The 25,724-nt window shown below is 39.1% G+C and overlaps 1 protein-coding gene across 3 annotated transcripts in view; it reads left to right on the top strand.

Annotated features, from left to right (window-relative positions):
* DELE1 (DAP3 binding cell death enhancer 1) overlaps positions 1-19,448 on the top strand; it is a 139,382-nt gene extending 119,934 nt beyond the window's left edge. Inside the window, exons 7-9 of one of the 3 annotated variants that reach the window (XM_058179201.1) lie at positions 14,864-15,006; positions 17,128-17,221; positions 18,011-19,448. In XM_058179201.1, coding sequence (XP_058035184.1) covers positions 14,864-15,006; positions 17,128-17,221; positions 18,011-18,261 — 488 coding nt within the window. In that variant the 3' untranslated portion in view covers positions 18,262-19,448. The remainder of the gene's footprint in view (positions 1-14,863; positions 15,007-17,127; positions 17,222-18,010) is intronic. The other 2 variants (XM_058179203.1, XM_058179200.1) reach the window with 2 other exon arrangements.
* The last annotated feature ends 6,276 nt before the right edge of the window (positions 19,449-25,724 follow it).

The raw sequence follows: 25,724 nt of genomic DNA, 5'->3' as shown, positions 1-25,724 counted from the left end.
CGGCGTGCACGTGCATGCCAGACCTGAGCTTGCGTGCCCACCAATATGGCTCCGCGTGCCACCTGTGGCACGTGTGCCATAGGTTTGCCATCATGGCTCTATATACTAAACTACCTAACAAGTTCTTTTTCCTATTATTCTCGACTACCAAAGAATTTAGTTATCTTTGCCCTGAGCTTATTCAAATCAACATTTTAAGTCCAAGAACATGTTCTAATCATTCAGCTTTAATTTCCATTAAAATTAAGAACTCTGGAGTTTCTTGCTTGTTTTAATTTGTGTTTGTGTGTGTGTGTGTTCACTTGTTCTCTTCTTCAACCATGTCTTTTATATCAGTTAGTATAAAAGTGTGAGTAGAAATGGAGTCATGCACATAAAGAGTATAGAGCTGTGATGGTGAACCTATGGCATGTGTGCTGGAAGTGGCACACAGAACCGTCTCCCATTGCTCTTCCGGGTTCTGGTGCGTCAGCCAGCTGGTTTTCACATGCATGGGCGCACCGGAAACTGGAAGTGCAGCTGCCCATTGCGCATGCGCACTCCAGGAAGATTATCTTTCTGTTTCCAGTGTGTGTATGTGCGTTGGCCACTTGGTTTTCTGATTTCTGGCATGCATGCGCGCGCAAAGACCAACAGTAGCAAGAGAACAGGCGCGCATGCCAAAAGATGTGGAGTGGGGGGCCCAGCAGTCGCTTCCTAGGGGTGCAAAACTGTCGGCTGGGGCTTCCCTCCCTCCCCACCTGAGTAGGCTTCTTGAATGGCCCAGGTGGTCTGGAGCACCTGGCCAGCTCGGGCACCCCAGAAGAGTCAGCTGGCTCCTGCACAGCCTCCCCCGCCACTTCTTTTTTTTAATAAAGTTTTTTATTTTATTTTATTTTATAGCATCAACAATTCCTTCCGTGTGATGTCTCGGTGTTTTCTCCCTGGCTCCATTATTTTGCTGTTTCTTCTTTCTTTACTTCAATTTGAATTATTACCATTTTTTCACAAATACATTATTATCATTTTCTTACATAATTATCCATTACTTATCTGTACCTTTCTTCTAACCAATAGTAAAATTTATCCCATATCTTAAAATATTCTGAAGCCTCTCTTTCTTTAATCATCAAAGTTAATTTCTGCACATTCTAAAATTTTTCTAATAATTTCTCCTTCCAGAGGTATTTTCTCTGCTTTCCAGTTTTGCGCAAAAACTATTCTTGCTGCTGTAATTACATGTATAATCAGATAAATATTATCTTTACTAATTTTCTCTGGTAGGATCCCCAATAAAAACAACTCCAGATTTAAATCAATATGTTGTTGGGTTATTTCTTCTAACCAATCCTTTATTTTCTCCCAATAGTTTTTGGCTTCTGGACATGTCCACCACATATGATAATAAGATCCTGGTAACTGATGACATTTCCAACATTTAGCTGATTTGTCTTTAAACATTTTTGCCAGTTTCTCAGGTGGCAAATGCCATATATAAAACATTTGATACTGATTTTCTTATTATGCAGTGGACATTTTTAATTTTTAATTCCTCTCCCATAGCTATTGCCATTTGTGTAGGTCTATTGAATATCCAAAATTTTTAGTCCTTTAGTTTCCTTTACTTCTTGTTCTTCTAGCTCAATCCCCAACAAAGTTACAATTTTTTTTGACTAATTTGTCCTCCATTCCTGTGAGAATCCTATCCAGCTCAGTCTTTTCTAAATTAAAAACCATAGAGTTTAACATCTTTCTGATACCTTGCTTGTATTTGCATATACATATACCAATCTAACTCAATCCCCAGTTCTTCCAAATCTTGTTTCTGCTTCAATTCCCCCCTATCTGTTAACAAGTCCTTATACCTAACAATATTTCTAAGATTAAAAGCATTTGGATATATTAAACCTCCATTGTTGATAACCATGTTGGAATTTTCATATAGTATTTATCTCTGACCTTCTCCCATGCCAATAACAGTGCATTTTTTATGTAATGTCTATGAAAGTACGTGTGTATCTTACTTCTCCCATACCATAAAAAGGCATGCCATCCTAGTTGCAAATCATGTCCTTCCAAAGCAGGGGTGAAATCTAACAATTTTCCCTACCGGTTCTGTGGGCGTGGCTTGGTGATCAGATGACTGGGTGGGTGTGGCCAATAACAATAAATAATATAAATAATAAACAAAGTATACAAAACAATAAGAGGTACCAAAAACCAACTTTCACACTTTACACACACACAACACAACACAACTGACTCACACACAATGTAAAAGCAGCTGCACTTCACCCAAAATGGCCCTTGCAACAAGCAGGAACTTCACACAGCCACAAAAAGCTCAAAAATCAACTTTCACACTTTTTTTTAATTTGCATTTATATCCCGCCTTTCTTCGAAGACTCAGGACGGCTTACACTATGTTAGCAATAGTCTTCATCCTATTTGTATATTTGTATACGAAGTCAACTTATTGCCCCCAACAATCTGGGTCCTCATTTTACCTACTGTCAGCCTCCACTCCAAACTTCGTATCTCTTTGTACTCCTTATATTCAGTTGTTAGATAGAATGGGATTGTATTTCAGTTGTTAGATAGAATGGGATTGTATTTCTAATGTAAATAGCTATTGGATTCAAGTTAAGAAGAGAGGGGCCTTTAAGAGTGTCGGTCTGACATAATTAAGGTGGGAGGGGAGATTAATGTTTTGAATTCAACAGGAATGTTTGAGCGCGAACGCTAACGGACATTGCATTCCTGGTTTGATTGACAACCAGAGACCTGCGGAAGAAGATTACCACGGGACCCCGGGAAGGAGCTGGCATTGGACCAGACCTGATGACCTTTTGGGAAAGAGGAGGGAGGAATAGGGTGATACAGATTGTCAGCCATATTCTGTCTCAGATTCAACTTAAACCCTGCTGCTATCCAGATGTAATTAGTAAAAGTACTTTTCTTTATTTGCAAATGAAGTCAAGGTGTATTCTTTCCTAGGTATAATCAGAGGCAGCCTGACACCTACCTTATAAAGGATGGAAGGCTGAGTCAACTTTGGGCCTGGTGGGACTAGAACCTGCAGTAATTGCAAGCAGCTGTGTTAATAACAGACGGACTTAGTCTGAGCCACAGAGGCCCTTAATTTACACACACACACAACACAACACAACTGACACACACAATGTAAAAGCAGCTGCACTTCACCCAAAATGGCCCCTGCAACACGCAGGAACCTCACACAGCCACAAAAAGCTCAAAAACCAACTTTCACACTTTACACACACACAACTCTCACATACACACACACACACACAAAATGCCACATACAGCTTTGTAAGATTTTGTGTGTTTGTGTAGTTAGAGTGAAACACTACAGAAACACACCAAATCTCAGAAAGCTGCACAAATATTTTATTATATTGTATTTTATTATATTTTATTATATTATATGGGCCGCGGTGCGGCTCAGGCTGTAAGAAGCCTGTTATTAAACACAGCTGCTTGCAATTACTGCAGGCTCGAGTCCCACCAGGCCCAAGGTTGACTCAGCCTTCCATCCTTTATGGTAGGTAAAATGAGGACCCAGATTGTTGCGGGGGGCAATAAGTTGACTTTGTATATAAATATACAAATAGGATGAAACTATTGCCTTACACAATGTAAGCTGCCCTGAGTCTTCGGAGAAGGGCGGGATATAAATGTAAATTAAAAAAAATTATTTTATTTTATTTATATTTTTTAGATCGGGGTCTCCAAACTTAGTAACTTTAAGGTTTGTGGACTTCAACTCCCAGAGTTCCTTAGCCAGCAAAGCTGACTGAGGAACTCTGGGAGTTGAAGTCCACAAGCCTTAAAGTTACTAAGGTTGGAGATCCCTGTTTTAGATAAAAGTAGCTAAATTTAAAACTTCCTTAACTTTAAATTGCTGTCGTTAAAAAAAACTCCTTAAAAAAACACCCAATTAACTATTTTTTAAAGTCCCCCCCCCCCGCATTTACTCACCCAATTGGAGGCAGGCAGATTAAGTTGCTCACTGAGGAGATGGATTGCAGGCAGGCAGATTCAGTTGCTAGCTGATGAAACTGATTGCAGCAGCTGAAGCAAAGCAAGGCTTTGCGAGCTCGAAAGGAGCAACAATTAGGCAAGTGGGGATGGGGCGATTTTTAAAATTTATTTATTTACATTTATATCCCGCCCTTCTCCGAAGACTCAGGGCGGCTTACAGTGTATAGTGGGCATGGGCGGGGGCTGTTGTAGGAGGTTGTAAAAAATCATTTTAAAAGCCTGTGATAATCAACTGGGATTGCCAGATGAGCCTTTTAAAAGCTTTTTTTTACAACCTCTTCAGCCGAAGTTGTTGTTTAAAAAAAAACTTTTAAAGAGTTCTGTTGAGCCCAGCTGAGCCACGCAATCATCAAAGGTTTTTTTTTTTACTTTTAAAAGCATTTTTTTGGCTGAAGAAAAAAGGCTTTTAAAAGTTTTAAAAAACCCTCTGATGATGGCATGGCTCAGCAGGGGGTGGGGCAGGGATTTCTTAATTCCACACATTCCTTCATCTAAGTCAGTGCTGCTGCCTGGTAATATAGTTCCCAATTTGGCAGTCCAAATCCTTCCCTTAACCTCGTATCCTGTAATATCTTTAGACTAATTCTAGCTTTTTTCCTTTGCCTTATAAATCTTGTTATTTTGTTAAGATGTTGAAAATAAGTTTTTTCAAGTTTTATCGGTACTGTCTGAAATAGATATAATAGTCTTGGTAATATTTTCATTTTTATAATTACTGTTCTCCCCATAAGTGAGAGTTGTAAGTTTTTCCATTTCACCAAATCCTTCTCAATTTGATCTTTTAGTTTATAATAATTAGTTTCTTTTATCGTTACACATCTTGATGTTAAATATATTCCTAAGTATTTCACTTTTTTCACCATTTGAATATCCAACCTCTCTGTTATCTCTTTTCTGTTTTTCTGTCATATTTTTCACCAGTTTTTTTGTTTTTCCTTGTTTATTTTTAAGCCAGACACTTTCCCATAAGCCTCTATTTGTTCTAATAGTTTAGAACCCAATGTAAGTGGTTCTTCCAGAATAAATATTAAGTCATCAGCAAAAGCTTGCAATTTATATTCTTTTTTTAAAATTTTCATTCCTTTTATGTTACCATTTCGTCTGATATTCCTGTTCAAAACTTCTAATGTAAAAATAAATAGCAGTGGGGATAGCGGACAACCTTGCCTTGTACCTTTCCTGATTTTAACATTTCCTGTCATTTCTCCATTTATCATTATCTTAGCTGACTGTTTCTCATAAATTGTTTTTATAGTATTTATGAATCTCTCCCCAAAGTCCATTGTCTTCAATTTTTTTATCATAAATTGCCAATTCACGTTGTCAAAAGCTTTTTGTGCATCTAAAAATATCATTGCCATTTGTTTCTCTGGATGTGATTCATAGTATTCCAACACATTTAATATTATCCTCGTGTTATCTCTAATTTGTCTCTTAGGTAAGAAACCATTTTGATCTATATGAATAAATTCATTTAACTGTCTTTTTAATCTGTTTGCCATTATTGAAGCAAAAATCTTATAGTCCACATTTAATAGTGAAATTGGTCTATAGTTTTTTATCAGTTGTAAGTCTGCATCTTCTTTAGGTACAAGTGTTACGTATGCCTCTCTCCATGAGTCTGGCATTCTTTCTTTGTCTAGAAGTTCATTATACAATTCTAGCATTACATTACTCATTATTTCTTGAAAGGTTTTATATAGTTCCACTGGTAGGCCATCTGGTCCTGGTGCCTTCCCACTTTTTTGTCTTTTGATTGCTTCAGTCAATTCCATCATTGTTATTCTTTCTTCTAAAAATGCCTTATGTTGTTATGATATTTTTGGTAACTCTGAGTTTTCTAACTTTTTTATTATCTTTTCTTCCAGGATATCTTCTTGACGATATAGTTTTTTGTAGTAATTTTGAGTTATTTTCATCTTTTCTTCATTACTATAGTGTAATTTCCCCTTTTCATCTAATATTTTATTATTTTCTTCTCCTTTTCTTTTTTTATTTTATATGCTAGCCATCTTCCTGGTTTATTTGTATTTTCAAAAAAATTCTGCCTGGATGTTCTTAATTTATATGCTAATAACCATTGTTCATTTAGTTTTATTTCATGTTTTTTAGTTCCATTCTTTTCTTAATTCTATCATTATGGCTATCTTCTTGGAATTCTTTCTCTAGTTTTTTTGTATTCTTCTAACTCTGTCTATTTCTGTCTTTTCCTTTTGTTTTTCTTTGCGGTGTAAGTTATTGCCAGTCCTCTAATATATGCCTTCATCGTGTCCCATACATTTTGAAGCGATGTGTCCTCTTTTTTGTTTATTTCAAATAAAGACTTTAATTCTTTTTCCACATATTGTTGCAAATCATTTTCTTTTAATATTAATGTATTCAACGCCCATCTTCTTCTTTTCTGCTGTCCTTTCCATGTTATCATCATTGGGTTATGATCTGCCAATATATTTGAACCAATATTCACTCCTTGTATATTCTCTATGAAGTCTGCCGACATCCATATCATATCTATTCTCGACCACGATAAGTGTCTATTTGAATAGAAAGTAAATTGTTTTTCTTTTAAATACTTTTGTCTCCAAATATCTTGAATACTCAACTCTTCTATCATTGTGCGAAAGGATTTTGGCATTGTTCTCCTTTATTTTTTATTTATCTTTATTGTTTTATAATCCAATTCCGCATCTGTTATGGCATTAAAATCTACCATGATGCAAATGTGGTCGTAATCCAATTCTAATATTTTTCTGTGTAATCTCTTATAAAAATCTTCTTGTTTTTCGTTTGGGGCATATAGCGCTATCAAAAGTATTTGTTTGAAATGTATTTTTATTTCCACATCAAGACTCTACCTTCTCCATCTTCAAAGATAAATTTTGGTTCTAATTTTTCCTTAATGTACATGGGTATTCCTCTTTTACTTTGATGTATTAATAATGTGAATAAAATTTCTAATTTTGAATGTGCTAATAATTTTTCATGTTGCTTTCTAATATGAACCTCTTGCAAACACGTAATATCCATCTTTAGGGAGTTTAATTTGTTTAATGTTCTATTCCTTTTTATCGCCGCATTTAATCCATTTACATTTATCGATATTGCTTTTATTTCTTCTTCCATCTTTTACTTATTAGTAGTTTTTAATTTCATTGCCCTGGTTTCTCTTTGTTCCATTGGTTCCTTAGCCCATGACCCCTCTCTCAGTTACCCATTCTTCCTGTTCTTTTATTTTCTCTTCTTTCTCTTTCTCTTTTTGTTGTATGTATCCTGTCGCTCTCCAGTCCTCTTCTACTGGTCCAATAAATGATCATAGAAGGATCTTGCTTTGTCAATGGTGTCTAATCTAAGCCTTTGTTCTTGCCAAGTCACCAAAATTCCTTCCGGGTTTAACCATTTGAAATGCACTCCTTTTTGATATTTAGAAGGCTTGTTAAAAATTGGTATTCTCTCCTTATATCTCTAACTCTTTTGGGTATTTGCCTCAATACCACAATTTCTTTATGTGTTTTAATGCTGTATTTCTTGCTGTTTGCAATATCTCCATTTTCAGTACTTTCTTTGTGAATCTTACATGTACTTCTCCTGGTAGTTTATTTCTCATTGCATACCTTGTACGTATTCTAAAAGCTTCATCAATTTTATTTAAAATCTTCTCTTTGGGTTGATCCAGAGCTTCTATCAAGATCTCAGCTATCACCTCAGGCAGATTTTTCTCCTTTCTCCTCCTCAATATTTTGAAATCTTAAATAAAAGTCAGCCTTGTCCATTTCGAGAAGGACTATTGTTTTTTCTTGTGAGTTTTGAATTTTATCAGTTAGCACAAATTTTCCTCCCAGTTCCTTAACTTTTTTCCCCATCTCTTCTGTCTTTTCTTCTACTTTTTGAATCCTCCCTTCATGTTTCTCCATTATGTCTTTCATTTCTTTTATATCTTGTTTCAAATCATTGTGAAGTGTTTGCATAACATTTTTTAGCTCCGTCTCTAATGTCTTTTCTGTTGAAACAGGACTGCCTGTTGGATACAGCAATGTTGTAAGCTTTTTTTTTTTTTGCACTCATTCTTGTAAATTTATATTCCAAATATAATGGTTTGTAATCCAAGTATCTAATCCTCCGTAATGGTTGGATTAGTTAAAAGGCAAAAATGCAGAAAAACAAATCAACCACCACCCTCACAAATCAAAAATAATCCAGATTCAAAATATAGTGTTGGACAGAAAATCTAAAAAAGGAAAAAAAAATCAAAAAGGAAGATATACAAAACAAAAAACAGACATTACATTGTCCCAGTAAACAGACTCTTCTGGTCTTAATCCACTGTCTTTTTAGTTTAATTTTGGCATTAATCTATAATAAAAATAAAAAGAAATAAAAAGGAAAAAAAGAAGTCTTCCAGAATAGCAAAAAAAGAAGAAAAAAAGGGAATAAACAGCTCTTAAGAAAAAGAAGAATGTAGGAATACCAAATGTGTGCTCAACTATTTTGCTTGTCTTCCATTTATCTTCTAACAAAAAAAAAAATCTAAGCCAGATTTTCAAAATGCTCACGAATGGGTAAATAAAAAGACCAGTTTCAAAAAACAAAACAGTAGAAAATTATAAACCAAAAACAAAACTCAGCTTCCAGTCTTCTCTGGTACATCTGTTATAAATGTCAAGGTCTCATAAATAAGGTTTTTTCTAGTCTTAAAAGTACTTTTTCCTTTGCCACTAGATGGCACTGTTGACTCACTTTTCAGCAGTAGACCGTACTTTCAAAAGAAATCTGCTGATATTAACTTCTTAATTTCTTAACTTCGGGTTACAAAATATTCTTTATCAATTACTATTCCCATCTAGAATAGGGCTCAACTTCTCAGTTAGTATCAATAAATCGAAATTACTTTTATTTTTTGAGGGATCTTCCAGCTTTCTCTTTGGTTTTTGAATAAGAATTAACTCTTTTTTTCCCCCCAGGCTTTCTTCTAAATTTCTTCTAAATTGCCCGCTCTCACCCCTTCCTTTTAACCTTCTTTTCCACCCTCTTTAATTTACAGGTGGGCTTGTAGCAGAAAATCTCTTATTTTCTTTCCCAGAATATCAAAGTCTCTCACCTCGATGTCACACGCTGTCTTTGTTTCACCTCCTTTCATTGCAGCCACCCCAGCTTTTTAGCAACTTCTATGGTTGCTTTCTCCGATGTCCAGTTTGAGGGGCTTCTCCTGTTCCGACTTGGGGTTTGCGCTTCCCCTATGCCAGCCAGTTCATGCCACTCTTGTTTGTCATTCCTTCAGAACGATCACTTCAGACCCCCGGGCAACAGAGATATTGACGGGTCTTTGGGAGCTCCCAAATACCACATCTTGTTGCTGCAACTCTGGCCACGCCTCTGCCCTCCTCCGTCACTTCTGTGAAGGAAATACGACCGCTTCCCGGCCAGCGTGCTATCTCAAGTGTTCCTCCTGCGCAGCCCTGCCACCCCAGAAGAGCAGCTGCAGTGACAACTGCAGGGGGAAAGGCAAGAGCAACCGGCCAGCTCAGGTGCACGGGGCAGCGGGGCAGTATTTGCTGGCTGGGTGGCTGGCTGCCCCCCCCCACTGCTCCTTCCCCTAGCCATGTTCCCCTAAACAGTGTAAGCAAGTGTGGTAGGGGGCAAGCAAGTCGGCCAGGTTCAATGCCAGAGGGATAAAAAGAAGTACGTGATGGCTCTCCCCCTTCCCTCTCCTCTCCCCACGTGGTGGGGCAACGTGGTTCTCGGCACAAGGCAGCCAGGTTGCTCAAGTGCCCGGACCCGTCAGGTGAGGGAAAAGCAGCGGCTTTTGAAACAATTTCAGCTTAAAAGGAAAAAAATATCTCTCAGACGAGAGTAAAAAAAATGTACCAAAGGTTGGTGCAGGAGGCTTTCCAGGTGCAAAATGGGCAGGGGGTGGGGCGCATGCGCAGGAGGGGCAGGGTTGCATGCATGGGGAGTGTGGGGGTCATGCACGTATGCGCAGTGGGGCGCACATTGCATTATGGGTGCTGGCACATGTGCACTGTTGCATGCGTGCACTTTTGGCACCCAAGGGAAAAAAGGTTCGCCATCACTGATATAGAGTAAGGGACTCAACATGCAAACCTGTGATGTACGAGTGTTAAGAATAAGGGCTGAAGAGATATGATTACCTAATCTGTCCCTCTGAGAGCAGCCAGGCAGGAAATCCATAATCCAAAGGCAGATTGAATAAGAAAGCCCAAAACCCATAAGTTTAGACACTAGTTTATGTGGAAGTATTGTGTTAACCGACTAAGAATAGTGCTCACACACCTGATTTGGTGTTCTTGTCAAAGCAGTGCCTATGTGACCTGGAATTGGTGGACCTTTCCTTGGTCCCCTTATCCTGGTCAGATCACAGTCTGGTGGCAATGAGTTTCGCAAGAGGTGTACCCCCTCAGGGAGGCAGGACCTATTAATGGACCCGGATGGGTTCCAGAAGGAACTGGGGATTATAAGTGCAGATCTACTGTGCAGTCCAGCTGAGCTCTTAGTCACTGTTTGAAATAGGAAGTTGACTGAGGCTCTGGATAGGATTGCACCCTTGCGATCTCTCCTCACCTGTAGACCTCACTGTGCCCCATGGTAACAAATGAACTGAGAGGGATGAAACACATGAGACACCTAGAGCACCGCTGGCGGAAGACCGGATGAACCCGATCAGGCACAGATAAAAGCTGCTACTACGGCCTACCTCATGGCGATTTGTGCAGTGAAATGTTAATACTTCTCTACACTAATTGTATCTGCAGATAATTGCCCAGCAACTCTCTTTAAGTTAAGCCTCCTCCTCCTGGGGAAGGAGGAGATTGAGGTCCACCTGAAGGGATGAGCTGAGGAGTTTGTGGATTTTCTGGAAGACAAAATTGCTCGACTTCGTTCCCAGTTAGATGCCAGCATGGTTGCTGGTCTGATGGAAGCCCTTGAGGCAGGTTCTTGTCCTGTTATCTGGGAACAGTTTGACCCTTTTGCTCCTGAGGAAGTGGACAGGATCCTAGGGAGTATGTGCGCAAGCACCTGTGTATTAGACCCATATCCCTTCTGGCTTGTGAAAGCTTCCCAGGAGGTGACAGGCGGGTGGACTCTGGTGGTGATTAGTGCTTCCCTACAGGAGGGGGAAGTGCCCCAGCACTTTAAGGAGACTGTGGTCCCCCCTCTTCTTAAGAAGCCATTGCTAGATTCCACCTGGTTGGATAATTTCCGACCTTCCCCTTTTCAGGGAAGGTTGTTGAGAAGGTGGTTGCAGGGCAGCTCCAGAGGTTTCTGGATGAAATGGATTATCTCGACTCCTACCAGTCAGGATTCAGGCCTGGATTTGGGGCAGAAATGGCATTGGTTGCACTTTTGGATGATCTCTGGTGGAAGCAGGATGGAGGTAGTGCATCTATCCTTGCTCTATTTGGTCTCTCAGCAGCTTTCGATACTGACCATGGTATTCTCCTGGAGCGGCTTCGGGGAATGGGAGTGGGAGGCCTTGTGCTATCCTGGTTCACTTCCTTCCTCTGCGGCCATTCTCAGTCAGTGCTGATAGGAGGGGAAAGATCCAGCCCTCCCCCACTGCTATGCAGTGTGCCACAGGGCTCAGTACTCTTTCCACATTCAACGTTTATATGAACGTTCAACGTTTATATGAAACCGCTGGGTGAGATCATTCATTACCATGGATTGAGGTATCACCAATATGCTGATGATACTCAGCTGTATGTCTCAGCCTGTGGTGAGTTAAGTGATGCGGTGCCCTCCCTCTCACAGTGCCTGGGGGCTGTTAGGGGTTGGATGGGGAGCATCCAACTGAAACTGAACCATGGCAAGACTGAGTGGCTCTGGGTTTGGGGTTCATTGGCTCAGGGAGAATTGCCATCTTTGGTCTTGGATGGGGTGGCACTACCCCAAACAGACCCTGTGCGTAACCTGGGGGTTCTCCTGGACTCATGACTCCTGCTCAAAGAGCAGGTGATGGTCGCGGCCAGGAGGGCCTTAGCGCAACTGCGAGTTGTGTGCCAGTTACACCCTTTCCTGGACCAGCAATCCCTACTCATAGTCACTCATGCCTTAGTCATTTCCCGTCTTGACTTGCACTGTGCTCTATGTGGGGCTGCCCCTGAAGAGCATCTGGAAGCTCCAATTGGTGCAAAATGCAGTGGCCCGCACAGTTTTGTGCAGACCCCAGTGTGCACATATATCACCTCTCCTGCGGGAGCTGCATTGGCTGCCGATATGCTTCCAGGTGCAATTCAAGGTGCTGGTTGTCACCTTTAAAGCCCTTCATAGCTTGGGACCAGGTTATCTGAGGGACCGTCTCTTGCCAATCACATCTACCCGACCCATTAGAGCGGGGAAGCAGGGAATGCTGCGAGTCCCATCCCCAAGGGAGATACTCCTGGTGGGACTTAGAAGAAGGCCTCCATGGCGGCTCCCTCTCTCTGGAACATCATTCCCCCAGAGATTAGAATGGCCCTCACCCTAATTCTGTTCCGGAAGGCGCTGAAGACTTAGTTGTGTCAGCAGGCCTGGGGAACACAAAGCGGGATGGAGCCCATTAAATGGCTCATGTGATTCACTGTCGCTGTCGCTGGGGTGGGAGGTGAGGGTCAGGGATGATTTTATTACATTAATTTATTTGATTTTTATGTGTTTTACTGTTTTTTAAATGTGGTTTTATATCCTGTAAGCTGACTTGAGTCGCCATGGGCAAATATAAATCTAATTAATTAATTAATTAATTAATTCGGAGCTAAAATCTACAAAGGCATCCTCACATTGCCCCCCCCCCTTTCGCTGTTCCAAATGAGTCGGTGCAGTGTGAAGAGTGATGGCTAGCACATCCTCTGTAGATCTATTTCTTCCATATGCAAACTGGTGTTTATCAAATGTATGCAGAAGACCAGAAATGATGTGCTGGCAGACCAATTTGTCAAAGTACATCATGATGATAGGAATAAGTGCCACTGGTCTGTAATCATTGAGGTTATTGATAGGGAACTTCTTTGGCAGTGGAACAATGGTGGAAACCTTCAAATAAGATGGAATAGTGGACTGGGATAAAGACTGATTGAAGATTCTGGTAAAGACTCCAGCCAACTGATCAGTGCAGTCTTTAAGCACTCGGCCAGAGATATAGTCAGGACCAGCAGCCTTTCTAGGGTCCACAGCCCTCAAAATGCTCCTCACCTTCTGTTCTTCCACAATGACATGGGAGATACAATGGGTTGGTGGCTATATTTTAGCTGTCTCTGATGTCTCCACTTCAAAGTGAGCAAAGAAATGATTCAGCTCCTCTGCCAACGAAGCATCCCCCTCAGCAGGGATGACATTGGTCGGTTGATGGTTGGTAATTTGTTGAATCCCTCGCCACACCAGCCTCATGTTATTACTATAAAAATTATCCTCATTCTTCCTCTTATAATCAGTCTTGGCCTTCTGAATACCTTTCTTCAGACTAGCTCTGGCAACACTGTATCTTGCCCCATCACCAGACCTAAAGGCCTTGATCCTGTCATGCAAGAGGCATTGGACTTCCTTGGTCATCCAAGGATTCTGATTGGGATAGATCCTAATACATTTATCCACAGTGATAGTATCTGTGCAGTGTTTGATATAGCACAGAACAGTTGCCGTGTGCTCCTCTAGGTCAGGGTGGTAAAAGATGTCTCAATTTGTGTTCTCAAAACAATCGTGAAGTTGTTGGGAAGCATCTGCTGGCCAAGATTTCACTGTCTTTATTATAGACAGAGCCTATAAGAGAGGATGTATGCTGGTGCTAAAAGCAGTGTCATATGGTCTGATTGTCCCAAATGTGGTAATTGTATAACCTTATAGCTATGTTTAATGTTGGTATATACTTGGTCCTCTAGTTTGCTCCTCTAGTAGCTGATATAATTAACATGCTGATAGAATTTAGGGAGCACTGCTTTTAAATCAGCCTGATTAAAGTCCCCCGCTATAATATGCACAGCATAAGAATACTTACTCTGCTAATTACTAACAATGTTGTACAAGAATCCCAAAGCTATGGTAGTATTGTCATCAGGTGGGATATAGACTGCAGTAATCAAAACCGCGCTGAACTCCCATGGAAGATGTCATAGGGCTGATAGGTACCTTGGAAGTCTTCTAATCCAACCCTCTGCCCAAGTCTTGTTAATGTTATTCCAGTAATGTTATTACAATAATCTCTGCCATGTTAAAAAAGAAAAATGTTAGCTCTCTGGACATTAATTTGTAAAACTGGAATAGCAAATCTTTGTTTCTGTATACTTGGAATGACCCAGTAGAGTTAGTCCTCAACTTACAACAGTTAGTTTAGTGATTGTTCAAAGTTACAATGGCACTGGAAAAAGTAACCTATGACTGTTTTTCATAGTTACGACCATTGCAGCATCCCCATGCAGCATCCCCATTTTGTGATCAAAATTCAGATACTTGGCAACTGGTTCATATTTATGACAATTGCTGTGGCCCAAGATCATGTATCTTTTGTGACCTGACAAGCAAAGTCAATGGGGAAACTGGTTTATTAATTATTCAACTGCAGTGATTCACTTAACAACTGTGGCAAGCAAGGTCATAAAAGTCACTTAAATGTCTTACTTAACAACAGAAATTCTGGGCTCAGTTGTAATAGAAAGTTGAGGGCTACCTGTGTAGCTGAATTTGGTGCAATTACATTTAACAACTGCAGACAAGCTTCCAAATTAGATTGGAAGTTACTTATAAATGAGACAGGATGATTGTATGTTTATTTAAAGAACCTATGAATACTAATATTGCCTGAATTTTCTATTGTTATATATTGTTTTCCCAGGACTTGAAAACTTACAAGATGAACAGTACAAAATGGCTTTTTCCTGTTTCAAAATGGCTGCAGATCACAACTATAGAAGAGCCCAATACAATGTAGGATTATGCTATGAACATGGAAGAGGCACCACAAAGGATATGACTAAGGTTTTTGAGTTCCATTTGTTTTATTCAGCCAGTGTTATCTCTTTATGTAGAAAATGGAGGGAGAGGAAATCATTTATTATCTATTAAGTGCCTAAGTATGTCCTGGAACATAGCGACAAGTTCAGTAGTTGCCCTTTGCTTTTTCCTATCTTGTTACTTCTTAACTGCAGAAAAAATATATTTGGTAGAAAAGTGTTATGAAAGTGTGCAAAAGAAGCACACAACAACTGTACAACATTGCATATTAAGAAGGGAAAGTGGGCCAAAGGTACCACTTCTCCAATATTAGTGTAAGTTGTTTCATGCATTTGTTTCTGATGAGTTATTGACTTCAATCTAGGAAAAAGACAGCCTACCTATCTTAAATACAAGGAAAGGATATGCTGTGATATTAATTTTGCAGGCCAGCAGCTTTAAAGCCTGTTGGAAATCAGAGAAATTCCTTCTTTGGATTATCCTTGTCTTCTGAAGTAGGCTGTGTGTCAAGTCAGTCTTGATTTCTAGCAATTGCTGGGACTACTTGAAATTTTCTTGGCAAGGGTTTTTACTTGGGACTTTACCAAACTAGTCCAGAATGCAGCTGCGCGGGTTATAGAGGGAGCTATGCGTAACTCCCATGTAACACCGCTCCTGCGCAGACTGCACTGGCTGCCTGTGGCCTTCCGGGTGCACTTTAAGGTGTTGGTTATGACCTTTAAAGCGCTCCATGGCTTAGGACCTGGGTACTTACGGGATCGCCTGCTGTTACCACACGCCTCCCACCGACCCGTACGCTCCCACAGAGAGGGACTTCTCAGGGTGCTGTCCGCCAAACAATGTCGGCTGGCGGCCCCCAGGGGAAGGGCCTTCTGTGTGGGGGCTCCCACACTCTGGAACGAGCTTCCCCCGGGTTTACGCCAAATACCTGACCTTCGGACATTTCGTCGCGAACTCAAGACTCATCTTTTTATCCGCGCAGGGCTGGCTTAAATTGGGATTTTAATGTTAAATTTATTAATTTTAAACGGGGTTTTAGTATGGTAAATTTTAATCACTGGGCTAATTTAAATAAGTTTTTTAAATCGTATTTTAAACTTGTATATTGTATTGTCGGTTTTATTATGCCTGTACACCGCCCTGAGTCCTTCGGGAGAAGGGCGGTATAAAAATCAAATAAAATAAATAAAATAAAATAAATAAGTTGCTACACAGTAATTACTTTTATTGCGGGGGATTACATCTGGATAAGGAAAACATATTCTGTGTTGCAATTATATTTATAAAAACTTCCACTGGTGGCAATGGAAAGCAGTTTTTTCCCCAAGAACATGTATAGTCAGGAAAATATTTTAGAACATGTTATATAATCTTGGCTGACTTTAGGCCCATCATTCTCTCTCAATCCAACCTACTTCACAAGTTTTTGTTATGAGGAAAAATAAGAGATGGAAACACTATTTTCACTGCTGAGAGCTTCTGCACAAAAAGTAAGATTATAAACCTAATAAATAAATATGAACTGGGGAGACAGAACAAGGGGAAGTCATTCCTAATGCAGTGATTTAGGCTTTTATGACATTGGAAAGTTAAAATGGCATGCAAAGTGGATTGGACCGGAAAATTTCAATTGTGGATTTAAGGCTTTTTTCTTCAATGTTTTTACTTGCACTTCTTTTGCATTCAGTAGTGCACGAATAGTATACTTTTCAGTATTCCGATTGAATCTTAAGAACTGCAAAAGTATTTTGAAGGCTATAGATAAGGGGTGTCAAACTCACCGGCCAGATGCATTACGTGCTGGCCATGCCCACCCCCATTTTAGTGAATGGGAAAAAGTTGCAATATGTCAGATGACAACAACATAGTGCCGTTGTTGCAAATGGTCTGAATACTTATGCCAATGTTTCAATTTTTTCTTTTTAATAAATTTACAGAAATTTCTAAAATTCCTGTTTTCACTTTGTCATTATGAGGTACTGAGAGTTAGATTAATGGGGAAAAATGAATTTCAACAACTGTAGAATCAGGCTGCAGCATAACAAATTTGAGAAAAATGAAGGGGGTCTGAATACACTTGTGCATATGGCAATTTTCTCAGTATGTAGTAATGTTTTTTTCTCAAAAATTGCTATTTCTTTATAGGCAATCCTCTATTATCAGCGGGCGGCTCATCAGGGACACCTCTTGGCCCAATACCGCTATGTTAAATGGCTTTTCTGTTGCTGGTACAAAGCAGGTAACAACAGCAAAGTAAACATCTGACTTGGCAACCATTTTAGGGGGAACCCTGGTGAATTATTAGGAAAATTTTGGCATTGTGTTCACTCTTGAAAGTAATTTGGCATAATCAATGCATGTCATGTTTAGGTTATTAAGCAGAACCTTTTTGCCTGTCTCTATGGCTAGCTAGTTACAAAGCATTTTTAGATGTTGTTAGCACAAAAAAACTCTGAACTAGTTCATTTGGAAACCTTATATTTTAGAGAGGTTGTCCTTATTGACTGTAAGGTTTTGGAATCCTCTAAACCAAATGAAAGAATGAATTACCAGCAAGCAAATTATAAATCTGAAGAGAGAATAAACATTCTCTTCCATCAGTAGAATGAATACTATAGGAGAAAAGAGCAGATACTCAGTTTATTTATTTATTAAATAAATCTCACTATCAAGCAATCCAGGGCAGCGGTTGATCAGATACCAGTAATAAAAGAATAAAAAGCTTGGGTAGGTGGAATAGTGGAATGGCCTCTGCTGTTGAATAAATTATCATGGGCAGGAAGAATGATTGGAAAAATAGGGGAAAGTATGTACTGTTTTTTATCATCTCCACTGTGCCCTGTTTTGCAACTATAGGCCCATTAGTGAAAGATTGATGCTGGGATCACACATTCTGATAAACCACCATGGTGTCTGGGCTTCTGGTGTGAACCCTGCCATTAAAGCTTGTTCAGCAACATGTTTACAAAGTCTGAATTTATATGAAGCACAATTTTAATATCTGTGGTCCCTGTGTTCTTTATCTCAGCTACGCAGAACCAGAATGAATTACCACTGAAAGAAAGAACCTCTCTGTCCAGCCCTTGCCTTCAAAGCCTTGGTCAGCCACTGAGTGCTCACTTGGGACAGCCAGCTGTCGGCTTGCTTCACTCATGGAGTATAGGACATCTGGAAGATATGGCAGATAATTGTGAACTGCAATCGTATTTGGGGTTATCTGATGAAGTCTCCATCGAACTACAGCCTTTACCCTGCTGTTCAGAAAAAATAGTTGATTAACATGGATCATGAGGAAACTTCCTTTTCAGAAACTTGAAAAAATATAGTTATGGTCCTAGCTTACTTTTTATAAGATTAAAATCAGATAGGCATTTTGAAGTTATATTTAATTGTCTCATAAATGTATAATTTCTTACCTGGTACTGAGGTAAGAAGTTGTTACCATTGAATATTATAACCAACCCAGCTTGAATGTACTATTTTATCCTAAAAAAATCTGTTCTCACTAACCTCAGGAAAGTATAAATATTAATATGCTATATGAAAACTTTTCTACGAACTTGAAAAATAGTCACCAAGCCTTCATTAAATGTTTTGGGGAAAATTTGTACTCAGTGTTTGAACTGAACATTCTCATTAAATCAGACCATGAAAATGTTACATCCATAAAAATGTATTGATGGGGCTAATCTCATATGGTTTTCAAACCTAAGAAACAGGATTTTCTGGATGCCTAGAATTTAGTGGTAACATTTAGTTTGATTCCAAAAGGACATTGAAAGATCTTGAAACAATATGAAATATTGTTGTAATGAAAAAGTTATCCAATTAGGAAATTCATAAAGCACACAGAGGTACAGGTATAAGAAACAATTCTTAAACTGGTTTGAAATAGATTGATACTATGGACAGAAATAATCTAAATTACTGATAGCATTAATAGCACTTATATACTGCTTCATAGTACTTTATACCCCTCTCTAAGCAGTTTACAGAGTCAGCATATTGCCCCTAACAATCTGAGTCCTCATTTTACCGACCTCAGAAGGATGGAAGGCTGAGTCAACTTTGAATCAGTCAGGATTGAATTGCTGGTAGTTGGCAGAGTTAGCCTGCAATAGTGCATATTACCACTGTGCCACCGCAGATTCAATTTATGATGCTCTCATAAATAGCATTTATAAAGAATTCAGTAACTGAATGTAAAATATATGACTTTATAGGCCTACTGTGGCATATTAGGCATGCTATAATATTTAGTGTGGTCATTGGAATGTTTTTCCTAAAAAACAATGCTGCAAAAATGGAATGTATTAGAAAAAATTGAATTTGCATTCTTCAGAATTTCATATTGTTAAAAATGAATACTACCAGCAATTTCTAACAGATAAATTTTCTTATCTATATAGTATGACTTCTGCTTCCATGCCATTCCTTCAATAACCAAATGGTTTACATCAGTAAATTCAATTTTTTTTCCTACCGGTTCTGTGGGCATGGCTTGGTTGTGGTGGGGTCCTGTGACTGAGTGGGCGTGGCCAACTTGATGTCACTCACAGCCATGCCCACTCAGTCACATGACCCCACCACCACCAAGCCACGCCCACAGAACCCAGTAGGAAAAAATGTGTGTATGAGCACAAGTGTTAGGCCTGGAAGCCGTATGACCTTGGTGCCTTCAGGATCCAGGCCTGCCACAATCCTACCATGGGAAGTTGGGAGAGGGATTGCGTAAGTAGAATTAGCCATTAGAATTAGTGAGCACCTGACCCCAGCCGTGAGGGATGGACAGCAAAATTAAAAGCAGAGCTGCCCACAGACCCTTGGCTCAACAACAAGGTGTCCTCACCATGAGGGAGAGACTGGCATGGGAAGGATCCAAACTATGTCCCAGCCAGCCTAAGATTCAAGATGCTCCAACGTAGCCATGACTCCAAACAAGCTGGTCACTTCAGTGACCAACAAAGTTGGTCACTGAAAACTTTGCACCAGACAATTCTGGTTGCCAAAAATGAAAGCAGAGTTGTGCCACCTGCGCAGCAATGAAGAACAGACCTGGCAAGCCACCGGGACTTCTACAGCAAGTGGCAAACCCTAGCAGGCCCTGGGAGGAGATCACCATGGACTTCATAGTAGAACTCCCAAAGAGTGGGGAGAGCACAGTGATATGGACCATCATCGATTTGTTTTCCAAACAAGCCCATTTCACTGTTTGCTCCAGACTACCCTCCACAAAGAAGCTAGCCAAACTCTTCATCAAACACATCTATCGACTACATGGGCTCCCCACTGCATAATCTCAGATAGAGGAGTCCAATTCACTGCCAAGTTCTGGAGAGAGTTCCTGAGGCCCATCGGGTCCACCCAGGGACTCAGTTCAGCTTTCCATTCGAGCACGAACAGGGCCGCTAAACATAGGAATGCTATGGTGGAACAATACCTCAGATGCTATGTGGATTACCAGCAGGAGAACTGGGCAGAACTATTGCTGTTTGCAGAAGTGGCATACAACAACGCTGTACATTCCAGCACAGGACTCGCCCCTTCTAAGTCACCAGCGGCATGGATTTTGTCCCCATGCCCAAACTGCCAAAAGAACCCCCCACATCCATTTCACTGGCAGAATGGATGAAGTCGAAAACACGAAAAAAGCCCTCTCCAAAGCAGCGGTGGAATATAAAAAGTAGGCTGCAACCCCCCTTTTGAGTGGGGGATAAAGTTTTCCTTTCCACCAAATACATAAAATTGAGGCTGCCAAACAGAAAGTTAGGACCAAAGTTCCTAGGTCCTTTCCCTATTGTAAAGATAATTAACCCTGTGATGGTGCAGCTAAGTCCCCACGTATATTGGGGAAAATACACCCCGTATTTCATTGCACTTTGCTCAAATGGGTGGTTGGGTCGAGCTTAAGACCCCAGACCCAACCACCTCCCCCCCTCATTGTAGTACAAGGGGAAGCTCATGAAATAAAGAAAATATTGGACTCGAGATTACATAGAGGTCAATTGCAATACTTATACACTGGAAAGGGTACCCTTTGTCTGAAACCACCTGAGTCAAGAGTTGGAACGTCAAGGCAGATAGACTGATTAAATAGTTCCATGATAAGTACCCGGACAAGCCAAAGGGTCCCTCTGGGGGAGAGGGGTGGTTAATTGTGGATTAACTCCCCTTACTCTTACTCTCTTCACAGGATCACTTCTTCTTTTTTTTAATTGAAAAAGTTTTACAAAAACAGATGAATTTTCCCCCCCTCCCCCCCCTCCTAACCCCCCTCCCCCCCCTGACTTCCCGGAGCAAACACAAGGTATAGTTCAATAAACAAGCATTCATACATTAAATTTTTGGAATCTAACACAATTATAATCCTTCTCTTTAACATAACCTGACTTCTTCCATTAAAATCAAAAACGACATCCTTCATTCAAAGGCAATCTGATATCTCTTAATCTGATATCTATTTTGAATATAGTCAATCCAGTTCTTCCATTCATTTAGATATTTTTCTTGAGTACTGTCTTTCAAGAAGGCTGAGATTTTAGCCATCTCAGCCAAATTAGAAACTTTCAATATCCATTCTTCTATTGTAGGTAATTCTTTTTTCTTCCAATATTGTCCAATCAACAATCTTGCTGCTGTTATTAAGTTCAAAATCAATTTAGTCTCAATCACCGTACAGTCTGTAATTATTCCCAAAAGGAAAAATTGCGGCCGGAACTTTATCTTCTTCAAAACATTCTGCATAATCCACCAAATTCTTATCCAGAAAGACTTAATTTTCTTACAAGTCCAGTATACATGAAAATATGTAGCATCATCACAGTTACATCTCCAACATTTCGCTTGCATATCTGGATACATACATGATAATTTTTTAGGATCTAAATGCCATCTATAAAACATCTTATAAAAATTTTCCCTTAAATTCTGCGCTTGTGTAAATTTAACATTTCTAACCCAAATTTTCTCCCATGTTTCCAACATTATTGGTTCCTGAATATTCTGTGCCCATTTTATCATACAATCCTTTATTAAATCTCTTTCAGAATCTATTTCTATCAACACATTATACAATCTCTTTATATGTCCCTGGGTTTGATTTCTAATTTGTTTAACCAAATTTTCTTCATTTTGAATAATACTGATTTTCTGATCTTCTTTCCATCTAGCCTTTAACTGTCCATATTGAAACCACGTATAATTCCTCCCTTCTTTTAATGTATACAAAGATTTTAATTGTAAAGTTCCTCTCTCATTATATAAAAGATCTTTGTAAGTAATCATTTCTTGTTCCTGTTCTATATTTATATTCTCTACTGCGTGCCGAGGACTCGCCCATATAGGAATTTTATAATTTAACTTATAATATTTTTTCCAGACACGCAGAAGAGAAATTCTCAACACATGATTCTTAAAACCTTTGTCTACTTTCTTATCATACAATAAATATGCATGCCAACCATATAATAAATCATAATCTTCTATATTCAAAATCCTTTCCTCCGTCAAATTAAACCAATCACTTATTACAGAAAGAACAACTGCTTCATAATACAATTTTAAATTAGGCATTTTTAATCCTCCTCTTTCCCGTGTATCTTGCATTATTTTCATTTTAACTCTCGCTTTTTTCCCTTCCCATATACATTTATTAATTCCAATCTGCCATTCTTCCAGATTTTTATCTTTCTTAATTATCAGTATAATCTGAAACAAGAACAGAAATTTAGGCAAAACATTCATTTTTATAGCTGCTATTCTCCCCAACAAAGATAATTGTAATTTTTTCCAAGTATTCATTTCCTTCTGAATTTTTTGCCATAAAACATCATAATTATTCTTATACAATTTCACATTTGATGAGGTAAGAAAAACTTCTAAATATTTAACCTTTTTTACAATTTTAAATCCTGTTATTTCCTCTAATTTTTCTTTCTGGTTCTTAGTCATATTTTTGGTCATCACTTTTGTTTTATTTTGATTCACTTTAAACCCTGAGACCTTTCCATATTGATTAATTATTTTCAACAAATATACACTTGAATTTATAGATTGAGTCAACATAATCACCAAATCATCTGCAAATGCTCTGACTTTATATTCATGTCTTCTAATTCTAATACCCTCTATCTCCCTTAACTCTCTTATCTTATCCAATAATGGTTCCAAAGACTAGATAAACAATAAAGGTGATAAAGGACACCCCTGCCTCGTTCCTTTCGCAATTTTAAAACTATCTGTCAAACCACCATTAATTATTATCTGAGCTATTTGCTCTCCATAAATTTCCCTAAGTACTCTTATAAAACCATTTCCAAATTGCATTTTGTCTGTTAATTTAAATAAAAATTCCCAATGCAAACAATCAAAAGCTTTCTCTGCATCCAGAAAAATAAACGCTGCTGGAATCTGATTTTTCTTTTCCAAATATTCCAATAAGTTCACTATCTGTCTAACATTATTCCTCATTTGTCTCCCCTTTATAAATCCAGACTGATCGGTATGAATCCTTTGTTGTACAATTTCCATTAACCTATTTGCCATTATTTTCGCAAAAATCTTATAATCATTATTCAAGAGTGAAATCGGTCTATAATTCCCAGGTTTCGTACAATCCTGATCCTCTTTTGGTATCAATGAAATAAAAGTAGTCCTCCATGATGGTAGCACTCCTCCTCCCATCTGTATCTGATTAAATAACTCCTTAAGTGGACCACCTATTTCATTCTGTAAATTTTTATAATATATTGCTGTAAGTCCATCTGTGCCCAGGTATTTCCCTATTTTAAATTGCTTTATTACCAAAATAATTTCTTCAGAAGTTATAGGCCGATTCAGCTCTTCCCTTTGTTCATTAGTTAAACCTTTGACCTTATATTCTTTCAAATAAGTATCAATATCCATATTCAATATTGTATCTCTAGCACAGTGATTCCCAAAGTGTGAGCCGCGCTATCGTCATAAGGGAGCCGCGAAGAAGCAGCGTCTGCTCCATACGCGGTGTTGCGAGATCCCAGATGCACAAAGCCGGACACGGCCGCAGCGACCGGGACTCGTACACCGCAACTTGGGATAACTCTAAAAGCCAAGGGACCTTTGCGCAGCCGCACTCACACCCTCCGCGGGGCAGGCCACAGCAGGTAGGAAGACGGCAGCCACCGCCGACGGACTAAAGGAGAAGCGCGAGCGCCGGCTTCGCCTGCCCGTTTGAATCACAGCGCCTGCCCAGACGACGGACTAAAGGAGAAGCGCGAGCGCCGGCTTCGCCCGCCTGTTTGAATCACAGCGCCTGCCCAGACGACGGACTAAAGGAGAAGCGCGAGCGCCGGCTTCGCCCGCCCGTTTGAATCCAGTGCCTCCCCTGACACGCTGTTCAACATGGCTGCGGCCATCACGCTCGATGGCATCGGGAAAGAGGGGTTGCGCAGAAAATAGTAAAACTATTTTGTTGGTTCCTCCCAGGTGAGTCAGGCTGGAGGCGAGAACAGTCACCTCTTTTACAAGGCGGAGATTTGAGGGAACAAGGGGATCGTGAGAGGTCAAACTACGAGACCGAAGCAGGGACTTTCATTTCTGGGAAAGTTTTGCAGAGGTTGCTCTTATCAAAGGAGACGGCGCGTCCATCAGCAAATCCAGACGGGCAGACCTTCTTTAAATTGTGAATTTAAAGCTCGTATTTAATTTATTTTTCAATTAACCTAACCTTAACGATCTAAAAAGTAGATTTCCAAATCCTTAAAAAGACAAAAATTAAAAAAAAAATCGGATGTACCTATTAAGGGAGCCGCGGAAAAAATCCGAAGTGTTATGGGAGCCGCAAACCAAAAAAGATTGGGAACCTCTGCTCTAGCATATAAATTTGTATAGTATTCCAAGAAAGCTTTTTTAATTTTGTCCTGTTGAAATCTCACTTTACCTTTATATTCAATTTTTTCAATAGTACATGCTTTCTGTTTTTTCCTTAACAAATAAGCCAGCCATCTCCCTGATTTATTGGCATTACAAAAAGTATTATGTTTAGCATATTGTATGTTTGTTGCCACCTGATCTGCCATTAACATATTAAATTGACTCTGTAATATCTTTATCGCATCCCTAATTTTTGAGTCATATGAATTACATACCAATAATTGTTGTTTCCTCTGAATTTCCTCTTCTAAATACCTACGCTGTTTTTGTAGTTTTCTCCTCTGTCTATTGTTCATATATATTAAAATTCCTCTCATAAAAGCCTTGCTAGCATCCCAAACCATTTCTATTGAAGTTTCCTTATTCAAATTATAATCAAAAAATTCTTTCATTTGTTTTTTACATTGATTTACATTATATTCATATTTAAACAAATTCTCATTTATTCTCCATGAACTTCTGCCTCCTTCTTGTTGCAATTCCATCCATACTGGACTATGATCAGTTAAACACCTTGGAAATATCTTTGTTTTCTTAACCCTAGAAAGCAAGTCATTAGTAATTAATATAAAATCAATACGTGAAAAAGATTGATGCCTATCCGAAAAATAAGTATAATCTCTTGTCTTCAAAATTCTGTATTCTCCAAATATCTCTCAACTCAAAATTTTCCATCGTTTCAAAACAAGTTTTAGGCAATTTTGCATGCGTAGGAATTTTCTTAGGAAGAGTTCTTTTGTCTTTTCTAATATCCATTACACCATTCAGGTCTCCTAATATAATAAATGTTTTATAATCCCAAAAAGTCAGTTTTTCATGTAGCAATTTATAAA

Source organism: Ahaetulla prasina, chromosome 3 (genome assembly GCF_028640845.1).
Source record: "Ahaetulla prasina isolate Xishuangbanna chromosome 3, ASM2864084v1, whole genome shotgun sequence".
Lineage (NCBI taxonomy): Eukaryota > Metazoa > Chordata > Lepidosauria > Squamata > Colubridae > Ahaetulla > Ahaetulla prasina.
This window is presented reverse-complemented; position numbering and strand designations above follow the sequence as displayed.